General features: G+C 36.2%; 1 protein-coding gene across 4 annotated transcripts; it reads right to left on the bottom strand.

Moving 5' to 3' along the window:
- Positions 1-718: 718 nt before the first annotated feature.
- On the bottom strand, positions 719-12,326 carry LOC124301258 (calcium/calmodulin-dependent protein kinase type IV-like). 4 transcript variants are annotated; one of them, XM_046756096.1, is made up of 10 exons: positions 11,930-12,326; positions 6,035-6,201; positions 5,876-5,948; positions 5,031-5,099; positions 3,746-3,901; positions 2,664-2,808; positions 2,427-2,502; positions 1,800-1,899; positions 1,122-1,265; positions 719-1,045 (listed from the first exon to the last, which is right to left on the bottom strand). In XM_046756096.1, the coding sequence occupies exons 2-10, from the start codon at positions 6,121-6,123 to the stop codon at positions 974-976; spliced, it is 924 nt and encodes a 307-aa protein (XP_046612052.1). In that variant the 5' UTR covers positions 6,124-6,201; positions 11,930-12,326; the 3' UTR covers positions 719-973. The 4 variants fall into 4 exon arrangements, with proteins under 4 accessions (XP_046612052.1, XP_046612054.1, XP_046612055.1 ...); XM_046756098.1 differs by lacking the exon at positions 11,930-12,326 and adding an exon at positions 11,437-11,801; XM_046756099.1 differs by lacking the exon at positions 11,930-12,326 and adding an exon at positions 6,970-7,129.
- Between the last annotated feature and the right edge of the window lie 780 nt (positions 12,327-13,106).

The raw sequence follows: 13,106 nt of genomic DNA on the forward strand, positions 1-13,106 counted from the left end.
CTTCGTTCGAAGAGCTAGACCAGAATTTTTCGGCTCCGCTCACATCGCTTATTATTAAATAGTACAATTATATTGCTATTAGTATTATTTTTCATCATTATTATCATTATTTATTCAGTGTCATTTACATATTTGAATGGACTATTTAAACAATTATCTATCAACTGTATTTAAATCATACTCATGAAATTTGAAGGTTATGAAATATGTCAACGCACCAGAGCACAGCGCAACTTACAGCTCTTAGAGCAAAACCATTCAGCTGTGAGAGCTGAACAACTTGCAGCTATCAGAGCTGACTAATATATAGTTGCTGTAACTACAAGATAGACCGTAGAGTGCGTATAGTTACTGGAGCTGTAGAATACAGCTCGCCGAACAGAATTTTTTTTTCCGTGTAGAACGACGAAATTTTCCTCAATTTCCTACTAGAACAACCATCACTTTCATTGATATCAAATCATGTTCCCTGCAAATCCAAATCAGCGAGAAATGTGAGCCTAATTTGAAAGTCCCAGTTTTCAAATAAATATTGCCGCCAGAGTTGAGTCGGCAATAAAGTACTTTATGTAACGCAGGAATAAAAGTCGACTTTATTCCCTTGTTACATAATGTACTATTTTCAATCACAAAAATTGTATGAAAATTTTGAAACGGGAGAACATGACCCAATTTATGTACCTATTCTATTCATGAAAATCTTCTAGCAACTGCGTCCTGCGATAGAAGTCCTGTTTTATTGCCTCAAGTTATGGCTCACTAGATTCGACATGTTCTTACATCCATCTCCTTGAATGAAGTTTAGTAATACTATATACGTATATTTGTAAGTAATAAAGTAAAATTGTTCAATTAAAGCGACAGCGATTTTCGATATTCGTATAACTTACATCCAATTCTAGGAACTGTAAGCGATTAAAGCTTATTATATAACAAGGAATAGTTAGCAAAATACAGGCGGCACTGTTTATGGTTAAATCACTGCTTCCTGATAATTTGAAAACGTCATAGCTCGACGTGTGGCTCTCACAGCGAGAGTCGCAGCCTGTAACGAAAAAAATAACGAATGGTTAAAAGCCCGTCGTAATTAAACATGCAGACTTCATTCGCTCTCAACCTACTTTAAATTTTCTCCTGGCGTTGAATTCGCGCAGGTGTTTAGCGGTGTTTGGCATTGGAAGTTCGCTAGATTTTTCACCAAGTACCCAAGGGTCCAAAAGTAGATCGCGTGTTGTCGGTCTGTCCTCCGGTCGCTGCTGCATCAGCTGCAAAATAATATTATTATAACATTTTTATTGCCACTTTATCGTTCTCCTTACGCTTTGATACGCTCATCGATTCACATTTTCAATAGGAAAGTAGAAGATAAAATTGTAATGCGTAATTTTACGTGATATTGTGAATAACTCAACTTTAATGCTACCTAACAGACACTATTATTGACGCAACTTCGTGCAGAAAATTATTTTTTATTTTTGTGACTACTAGATCCAAACTATAAAATCCACATAGATATTTCAGTACGCAATGCCTTGCACACCATTATGTGAAAATTTTTTACGAATGTTTTTCTTGTTAGTCGCACAGTTTCTGCCGAGAGATGTGAACTCTTGGTTATTCAAATAATATTGACGCGAATGTTCGGCTGATATTTGTCATAAATGAAGTTGAAAAGTCGGATTAGAAATTGATTGCAGGTGTCAATACTTGTTAAACGTACGGATGACGTATTTTTCTTTAAATAACGTACGTCTTGAGAAGATCATAGTTATAGGTATTTACGTATTGTTGTAACTTACCCTTCTTATAAGCAGCTTTGCATCCGTAGTTTTATCATCCCAATACGGCGATGGGAAAAAGGTTACCATTGTTCCTCGAAAAGGTTCAAATCCGCACAGCCTAAACAGGAAAACATTTCAATGATTAATCACATTTCAGTCGCAGAAAAAAAAATGCTAATAATAGTAATTGGCAGGTCAAAGAGTGATACACGTAGTGCAGTTAATCCTCTGGTCTTACGATTAGCAAAACTTGTGCCGAAGAAGTTTGGTGGACTATCCAGCAAAATAGATTCCATTGTACGAGTAAATTTCAGAATAATTTAATATTGTTCGCAACATCAAGTATATTCATGATATGCTACAATAAGAACACGGTGATCAACGATTGTGTATAAGATCGTAAAAAAATTAAAGCTACATTTATTTTTAGAAATTTTTCGCACAATTTATTCCATTTTTCAAACACAAAAATAGCGCAAAATGGTTAGGCGTACCTCGTTTTTCGTAATCCCAACAATATTCAAACAGTTTTTTCAACGATCTCTATTTTACTGAATTTTTCTAGTTACTATAACAAATGAAATTTTTCTCAGTGTATCGGCTGCATGGGTTATATGACGTAATATATTCACATGTTGTACGCACATGATGTAAATGACGACTCCCAGACTCCAGATGTCAGCCGCGGTACTCTCGACATGTCCAACCAACACTTCAGGAGCTAAAACAAACATGGCTGTCAAGTAGTTTTACAGGTTTGGAGAACTTTTGGAGACTCTTGAATTGACTTCACTTATTTCGTCTGCTATTTTTTTCCTACGCAGACAGAGTAGCGTAGATTTTTACTGGACTCGGAGTGAAATTGATCATCGACGTACGAACCGCAGTAAAGAGCGTTGTACCCGTTCAACGAATTTGTGGTGATCCCTCTATCCACCAGCAAGAGTCGCGAATTTTCATCCTCCGTTGAGTATATCAATTTCTCGGGACGAACACTCCCATGCCAAAGCCCCATTCCGTGGAGATACTGAAACGTGGTAAAGCCTATTCTCAATCATGACAAGTCGCATCGAAAAGAGTCATTCAGCCAGCTGACGATTACTTTAAAGGTTTGGAATTGTTCGAATATCCTAGGTGAAAAACGATGCTTAAGGATGTATGGAATATAAAGTCGACGTAAAAATGTGTCTCAACAAGAACATAAGCTACTGATAATCAGATCCGGACCAAGAAATGTAAATTTTTCGACGATAAACGACAAATGAGAGAAGAATCTTATTTCCCAGAAGTTGCGAACGCGATGAGGTTTCTGTAATTAAAATTCAGCATATCATCATTTTCTTCCATGTCACGGGAACTTTATTAGTTATATGTGACTCGATTCGCACAAGTAAGACTTTTCAAGTCTATGTTGTATAATTTTTTTTTGTAAACCACTTCTTAGACTTGACATCCTCAAACTTCGGCTTACATGGGATTTGACGAATGGTATTGGATTGTCAAAATGCCAAAAACACGAATATCTACACCAACAATAAAATCATCCGGTCTGGTACTCCGGTATAATATAGCTGCAAGCAATTACGTATCATATTCATGCCTGACGACGAATCCAAGTAAATGTTTGTTCATGTAATACGTTAAACAGGATGAGCAAAAAACTTGTTTTTAACCACGAATAACAACACTTGGACTCTCTTATAGAATCCTAAGTACAAAAATTGAATTCGGCTGATGCGCAAAAATCTATTTGACAAATTCGGTCACATCAGTTTCTCGTAAATACTAATAAGAGGTAAAAATATTAGATTTGAATAGATCGTGAATTTTCCTAATAAAATCGAAAACTCACTCTAGCGTAAGATATGAATATAAATTTTTTGCGAAACGTGCGTTTATCCTTCGTAGCTCGTTGGACCAATCTTCGTATATTGAGTCAATAGTAACGTAAAGTAACGACTAACATTCAAAGCAGCCAGTGCATCTCGAACAGCTTTAGCAGCGTCTCTCTCTGAGTGTCCTCCTCTTGATGCCAGCCTCTCTAGCAGTTCTCCTCCGGATGCCAGATCCGTTATCACGAACAAGTGTCGTCTTTCGTTGTAAACCGTCTTTACCGAGATCTGGTTCACAGAAAATAAATATGTTACCAAATTTTAGGATAATAAGTATGCATTTCCGTAATCTACGCGGAATTCTTTGTAGTAAAAAAAAAAATTAAAGGCTTATAGTACTCGGTGAACCGGATTGAAGTACGAAGAAGAAGTTCATAAATACTTAATTCAGTCCAGTGAAAAAAATTCGTGAAAATCGATCAACTAATCCAAAACAGCCTCATTATAAAATCATACCCCAGGTTATCAGGAGCACTGAGAAAAATTTTATTTGTCATAGTAACTAGAAATATTCAGTAAAGCCGGTATCGTTATGTCGATCTTTTTTTGGTAATTGCGACGCAAAATCAATTTCTGAGGTTTACTCTACTTTATTAGTCAAATAAGGCTTTAACATCAATTTATTGTTGCACAAGCATTAAATTTTCGCACCAGTTACAAGAAAATATAAAAACAGTGATCGTGATGCGAAAGAATAGTAACGGATACTAGACTTTCTGGTAATAGCTAGAAAACTAATTTTCATTTTCTACCTAGAACTATATTTTTGGATTGTGGTAAAAAATGAAAATAGATTAGGACTGAGCGATAACCGGAACTGAAAATATCTCTCAGTGAGTGTATTGAAAATTTAAAAATCCAAAAAGGTTGTTGAATAAAAATGAGTAATGGTGAGTTGAATTTTATTGTCAGTTGAAACTGGGCTCATTCAATCGAAGCTGCTCGTCATCGAAACACACATTTATTTCGAGACTGAAAATACGTAATCTATGCATTGGAACTCCCCATGGAGGAAAATTGTGCCGGCGGTATCAGTTTTTTATTCTCACGTAACTAGAGCGTGGATATTTTAACGTTGGCATACAGCTGGAGATAAACATGTTCACTGATATTTTAAAAATGTAGTACGAATCGGGTAGATTTATCGTCACGTGGTGCCAGATTTTATTCGTCGAGTGCGCGAAGAACTGCTATTCGAAACCTGATTGTCAGTCGATGCTGGGCGTTGTTACAATAAATTACCTGCCCTTCACTTCGTTGAAATCGATAAATTGATACAGGCATGTTCGTTTCACTTGTTGAATTCGTAGCGTTTGTGACAGCGAAAAATGTCTGTAAATTTCATTGGTAAACTTACGATATTGTTGTGGCGAAGTTTCAGCAACGTTTCAACCGTACTTCGAACTTCTGATTTGTTCAACCGATCCTGCAACGCATAAAATGTACTGTTAGGAATATGATTGTATTATTTTTTGGTTTTTTTCTTAGCTCAAATCGCCTTTCAGTGTCTTTTTTGCAGGTAAAAATAGTGGAGATTAATGAACCAACGAAAATGCAGTGTGGAGAAATGGAGACCGGAGGAGGAAGAGGAAGTGGTGCAAAAATCTGGGGATGGGAGGAGAGGCTGAGTTTAGATCAAATACAGGACAAATACATCAGATGGTCACCGAGAGATGAAAAGCTGGAAAATGGTGACAAGCGTTGGGAAAAGGGCATTAAAATTTGAGAACAAGATCAAGTAATGCGAATAAAACTCAATCGGGAAGCTTTGTCTGGAGGAAAGAAGACAGGGCAAGATAAAAGGAAGGTGGTGGAAAGAGAGAGATGGATTCCTAAGAAAAACAAGATGTGTTGGTCATGTGAGCTCGAGTGAGCTTTTCAACCGTCACCAGCGGTTTCGAGTATTGTATTTCAAGAAAATTATATCATAAACTGACTGTTGATTCAAGAAGTTGACACTAATATTGTCAAAATAGCAATTGAACCGTTGATCGAACCCATGTGCCTGATGAATAAAATGCAAGACTGTGAATTCGAAGGCGATTGTAAATTTTATGTGTCAGGTTAACTGCTAGTTTTACGATCCTCGCTATATCGCAACTACTTAAAATAAACTCACTCTTTTCTACTAATACTTACCACAGAAAAACGAAACCTACAATTTTTACTCTGAATTGAAATGATTGAGCAACTTCTTCTCACCTTGGGTACCATTTTGCAGGCAAACTTTTTCCTTCCCTTGTATAGACAAGTGTAGACTGTTGACACGGATCCCCTTTAATCAACAATAACATTTTTTGTTATAATACGGTATCATCTACCGGTGTAATAAGTTAACGATACTTCGCATGCGATGTGTACCTTCCTATCATCTCGCCCAGTATGTAATCGTTCTGAAAAGATCCCTTGAAAATATCGCTCGTTAGCCAATCGTCTTCGTCCTCCATCATGGTCACGAGTGCAGCAAAAAATGAATTTGATTATGCACTACAACGATTTTCCGACAATATATTTCCCGGTCTCGGGTCCTAAATAGGAAAAAACGATACTTTATTTCCTTAGTTTCAAATATTTATGTCTAACTATAATTTTAGGCAATCATTTTAGATTCATTGTTGCGATTAAACGAGTTGAAATATTGAAGAAGTACTGCTATTATCGTTAAGTCAAACAAATATTGTCGTAAAGAGTAGGAAAAAAAAGGGTTCGAATTAAGGTGAAATTAAAGTACGTCGAAGGTGAATTTGATAGGAACAGCATTTCTTAAGGTTCGAAAATGTTTAATTGCAAATTTTAGCTGGTAGCTTTCTGAAATTAATTCAATAACTATAATACTGGTCGCAATATCATGCGTTATTTGTTCAAGTGCCAATTGTACATGTATGGATAGTTTGTTGAATTTTAGCAGATAGACAAGTTATTTTATTTATAAATAATTACTTTGTATGAATTTAAAATTGTAACATTGAACAAAAAAGAAACCACGATGTCTCATGATGAGGCAGATTACAACTGATAAATTTATGATTTATTGTCAAACCATTATTAGCCTAATGAAAATCTGTTTTGAACGAATCATGAATGACTCGTTTACAAATGAAACGAAGGTATTATTTATAAAAATTGATGAAGCAATGGGCCGGAAGAGATAGAACAGAGGTACGTGTAACAACGTGATCTTTCTGAAGTTGGTCGCAATTGCGCTTCATCGATTGAAATTTGCAACTTTTAAATACCTTGTGCATCGAGAGAACGATGGATTCAATCAAATTCGGCACTATTCACTTCGATCTTACCTTACGTACTCCGAAATGTAGAAAAAATTTAACTATATTTTTATTCGATAATATGTTATACATGCATTTTCAATTACTCGTGAATCGATGTTCTCGCGTTGAGAAACGCTAACGCGATATACGTTGTACAATAATCCACAAGTGAGTGAATGTCACCGGCGGAAGCCTTGTTTGGACAGAGTTTCGAGCCAAAGTGTCTGGAGTGTGTGGGATAAAGACAATGCGCGGTTGTAGACGGGATTATAAAAGATCGTTTTTCAATTGGCCAGCTTTGAAAACAAGTAAGCATTTGCACCGTGTTTAGAATCCTCGCGCCGAGGGTAGAGACGGAAATATATTATCAAGTCGATTGAAGAGAATGCTACAAACAGTCCTTACCGACCGCGTCGAATGTCACTTGTTTTGGCTATTCTTCAGAGCCTATATTATAGGTATACAAAGTACGCATGCATTGTTGGCCAAAAAACATCGCAAATACCGCAGTTCTCCGTGTGTAGAAAAAGCTTATTCGTTGGTTTAAAGCTTGTGAATTAGTTCTAGATTAATTTAGAGTTATTTGTAAACGTTTGATTGATGGAAAATAAGTTCAAGTTTGATCAACAACGCTCTTTTTTCACGGGATTGTTGTGAAAAGGGAGGAGAAGGCATTCGGTAAAATATGTCGTAGAAATTGAGACGTTTTGGGGATAATAAATAAAGTTATTTACGATTATCGTAGCGCTGGTATCATCAAGTTCACTGGAAAAGTTTATTTGAATTTATTGTTCAATTTAAATCGCTCCATCTCTGTTGTAAAAGTTCATCGGGGAGATTTTGGCAACTTTAGACTATCGAAACGGAAAAGTCTCCCAGAGAACTAAAGACCAGGATTTAACCAGGTGGAAATTTCAGAAATTTACAAAACTTAAACATCTTAACCAAATCACCGATTTATCTTAAGATGAATTTATAAGACTTCTCGTAACGAACCAAATAAATAAATAACCGTAATAAAACAAAGTGATAGATAAAAATTCGGGAGAAAACACCTTCCATTACATGCGTTCGATCCTAAACACAAATATCCATGGAAAAAATATCGTTCTACGCAACAATAATGCTAAGAAACGCGTTTCTGTAATTAGATTACCACGTATCGTACGAATTTATTTTTTCTTGTCACTCTCGCACGAAACAAAAAGTTTCGAGGATATTATCCTTCGGGATTGGAATCGTAGAATCCTGGAATCCTTCGTCGCTGATAATAGCGAGAATAACTGACATTTTGCTCGGTCGGTAAAAACTGACTGCAGCATCTTCTTCAGCCATGTTCCAGGCACACTCAACCTCGCTCGTATCAGTTTCCATAAATTATTTATAGTTCATACTTCATACTTGTTTTTACAAAGTGCGCAGTTTTTGATCAACGTCTGTATCAACAAGCTTTACGTGCGTTTATATGCGGCGATAAGAGCTGGTGACTCAGCTTAGAGAATTACCTGCACCACGATTCGCTACAGTCGCGTTTTTGCATCAAGATAACAGACGTTGAATGCAGCTGATGATTCAACTTGTGCGATAGAATACGTATAATTTTTCTTCCAATCCTTACGACGATTTAAGAATGAGAAATATTGGGAGAAAGTCGTAAAGTTATCGGTGCAGGTTTTCACTGGGCAATAAAAAGTACTTAAAATTTAACCTGTAAAATTGAGGCGATGATGGAAAACTCACTTCACGAAGGCCATGCACAACCTGCATGTTACATCAGCTTGTATGCAGGTGGCGGCTTGATCGAATTCTCATAAACACATCTGTTTTTTTTTCGTGTTTAACAGGTCCGTTGCAATTAATTGCACCACCTGCATGCAGCTGTATGAATTACAATACGATCGCGACGAGTAAGACGACCAGTAGATTATCGATTCAGCCAAAAAAACGCTATTTTAATTTTTTTTTTCTAACTATACCAAGTTTGGAGAGTCGGAAAAAAAACAACGATTGCGAAGATTATCATACAATTACACAGGCGATGATATTCATAATGACAGGATAGCATATTCATTAGAACAGTCCAAAAAAATCGAATATTTTTCTTCAAAGTCACACTCTTAATAGTCCTAGAAAGAGAAAATGAGACGCCTGTAAAAATTTGAGCCCCTTATTTTGACACTTAGTAATTCCTGGACGCCATTATTCATTATCCATTTGATTAACATGCGCAAATAGTTTTAGTTTCATTCTGAATTCTGTAGCTCAGTAACGAGGCAATCTACATAAACTTCCGATACATGCTTTAGCAGGGAATACAACGCGCCGTAAAAAAGGTCTGTTATAATTTTTTGACAACTCAACCCTTTCAAAAGTTATTCGAGGTTGAAGTTGAAATCATGTAAAAATATACTTTTTTCGAGATTAATGGCGGAAATTATAGATTTTTCAAAAAACATTTCGGGTTTCTTCTGTAAAGCATTTCAATCGTTATAAAATTATGTCATTCAGTTAATTCTCAATTTGAGAAAATTCATTTTTTTTTTTCTAAGGTGCTTTTAAAGCAGAATTACATAAATTACATATTAATAGTAATAATTGGAAACTGAATTTCCTAAAGTTGAAAATTCATTGAATAACATGATTTTGTAATGGTCGAAGTGCTTGACGAAGGAAGCCCGCGATATTTTTCGATGAATCTAGAATTTTCGCTATTAATCTCGAAAAAAGTGTATTCTTACATGACGTCAACTGTAACCTTGAATAATTTTTACAACTATTGAAAGTGTGATATTGAAGAAAAAAAATAGTCGTTTATTTGGACTGGTCTAATATACGTAATATAGTTGGTTTAACAGTAACATTTCTTTTTTTTTTTTTAGTTTACAACAATTATTATGGCTGTAGCATTTCTTTGCTTCTTGAAGATTGGACGTTATTCCGACGAAATTCGGTGAGTTCGAAATTTTTAGAACCGCACAAGAGAAATCAGCGACGGATAAAATTGTGAGCAAATTTTTCAAGGCATTTCAGAAATAGATTAATATGTAGTAAAAATCTCGACGTTTCGGAAACGGAAATTTTTTTCAACAAAGTCTTTAAAGTTAGTTGGACCCGAAATTCTTCAGCCAATTAATTCTCTGACAGAAATTTGTTTCCGAGGTGAAATGAAAAAAAAACAAGAAACAAAAAACCGAAAGCTTCCCAGAGATTCCAAAATGTGTGAGACAAATATCAAACGATCGTAACTTACAGCGTTAAGTTTGCGGTTCGCATAGATCATGATCGACGAGGATTATGCGCAGTTAATCGAGTCGCAAAGTGATATACTACCTACGTGAAAGTTAGAACGTTGTAATAATTTGTCAGTAAGTTCCACACAATAGCGTAACATACATACACGATATTAGGCCAAGATCATCGAATTGAGTTGATGCTGAGGTAACGGGTCTTGCAGGGACATTAAGAAATCAGAACTCGTGTGTAATGGTCATGAGACAAATAAGAAACTCGGATTTTGGTTCTCTGCCTATTTGCCAAAACTAATTATCCGGTAATGCTGTAACTATTTATTTTAAAAAGGATTTTATTTTATGTTTCAGATAATTAATCAGTCGAAATCAGTGACATTGTCGAGTGTTTGGTTTGAAATGTCTAATTTATTTTAGTTACCGCGGTCAAGATTTGATCAAATTTAACGAATGCGAGCGTAACCAGTCGCACATAAATATTTACTTTTTAAATTTGAATTACAACTGGTAAAAGTAATAATTGTTTTTTTTGACTAGAAGCTTGCTTTTATTAAGTGTCATTCACGTGTGTCGCGTTAACGTTCACTCACGTGTTGTTATTCGCCAATGGAAACAAATTTTACGGAAGTAAACTGGCTACAAATTTCATTAAAAATGATTCGGATGTAAGGTTTTCAACGTTTCGAAAACAAAAAGTGGCAAAATTTGTCTTTGGTTTAGTACAAGGTTATTTCTGGAAAAATCGCTGACTTCAACAAGTAAAATCAGATCAATAATTGCAACTTGAAATCTCACAACCACCGAATTATTGTGCTGTATAATTGATGTTTGTTCATTATCACGTGATCAATAACGTTAATCAGCGATGATTAATAACTTGACCGTTGACGACGGGATTTCAAAAAGTTCTTTCAACATTCACCCCAATTTCAGATTGTAGTTTTTGAGGTCATAAGTTAAGTTTTCCTCAAACAAGGTAATTGCCGTATGATTGCAGTGACTGACTCGTCAAAAAATTTGGACACTTTTTGTTAATTTTCATTGACAAGATCTTGAGATAAGTAAATAGACACTTGAACCGTGCTTCTCATGATTACCCAGCACAAAACTAAAAGCGATTAGTTATCTTGTCAAAATGCACGCGGTATCCAAAAATATAATTAGCTATTAGGCACAATTGTTGTTGTTGTTTTTTTTTTTTTTTTTTTCTCCTTTTTGTACATATTACAATATTCATCTATCTCACCTGCCAGTCGAATTTCCGATAATATTCTTCAATCGGTACTAACGAACTTTGAGAAGTGAATGAAATCTGACTAATCACTCCTTATCGCCAGTTTGACATAGTGGTTTTATGTTTTCGTTCCGTTTCTTTTCCATATCCGATTTCGTAACTTGACTCTATGGGATCGAAGATATCAAGAAAGTATAATAATTCGATGCCCGCCGTTTATTGCGTTTCAATGTTTCAATAGCTACGTGGTATCGTTGACATTTGCCAAACTCGACTGGCTGCAACTTGACTTGGCAATAGAACAAACCTAACGAAAATAGACGAGTTTCGATCGAATAAAAGGAGGAACGACGACAAAATCCGCGGTACGAAGCCGATCGAAATGCCTCGAAATCGTTGACCGGTTTCCAAAAATTCGGGAAAATTTTGGAAAACTCGAAGAGGCGACCGTTTTGTCAAAATCTTGAAAGTACTCGATTCGGCTGCACTTAACTTCACAACTCACCGAGAAATAACGAGTATCGGAATTCCGGCGATCGGCAGGACAGTCCGTCAAAACACTGAGAACGTAACGTCGTCACCACGTTGCTCGTTGCGATGTTTTATGCTGAAAGGTCGCTCGCTCACTGCGGACGTTGAAACCGCATTGAAGAAGGCTGATTATCTCGATCGCTTCGGCGAAGGCCGGAGGTGTAATGAACTGAAATTAATCACTTCCACGCGGAAAATTTCACCCGAATACGTAATTAAGTCCGAGAGTTTTTTCTCCCTCTCTGTGTAATGCGATCGAGCAACGGATTTTCTATTTTGAAATTGTTTCATACTCGGGCGAACGGGAACTTCGATCGAAGCTCGAACTTTCCTGCACTTCTTACTTCTAACACCGTGCACGCGTGACTAGCCGCACAGATTCTGACGTCCGTGGGAAACACTCGTACATCATGTGCCGCAGGTTGCAAAATCTTTAAACTCGCCGTTGATCAACCTTTGAACGACGATCGTTGCAATAAACTGTCCGTTTCATCGACGCGACTTTGAAACGGCGTTAAATGCGTATAACGCAGACTTTGTGTATACATTCATTAGGTTTGATCTTTCTTTACTCGGATCCGACGTCTGCCATGGTTTAGATTTTGCCTCGCGTGATGTGGGACGATTACACTGAGAAAAATATCATTTGTTTTAGTAACTAGAAAAATTCAGTAAAACAGGTATCGTTAAAAATAACTGTTTGAATATTGTTGGAATTACGAACAACGAGGTACGCCTAACCATTTTGCGCTATTGTCGATCCTTTTTTGGTAACGGCAACGCAAAATCACTTTGTTCGGTTTACCGTACTTTTTTAGTTAAATAAGGTTTTAACATCGATTTATTGTTGCACAAGCATTAAATTTTCGCAACAGTTACAAGAAAATATAGTAACAGTGATCACAATGAAAAAGAATAGTCACGGATACTAGACTTTCTGGTAACAGCTACAAAACTAATTTTCATTTTGTACCTAGAACTGTATTTTTGGATCGTGATCATACTTCGCGATATACTTAAACTGGGTTTTAGCATGAATTATTCATGTAAATCGGCAAGTTGTCTTGCTGCAGATTTTTGTCACAAACAAAACGTGAATTTCTGTAACCAGTATCGCTGCGACTGATTTTGAACACTGTGCAAGAAAATTA

The sequence above is a fragment of the Neodiprion virginianus genome, chromosome 3, assembly GCF_021901495.1.
Source record: "Neodiprion virginianus isolate iyNeoVirg1 chromosome 3, iyNeoVirg1.1, whole genome shotgun sequence".
Taxonomy (NCBI): domain Eukaryota; kingdom Metazoa; phylum Arthropoda; class Insecta; order Hymenoptera; family Diprionidae; genus Neodiprion; species Neodiprion virginianus.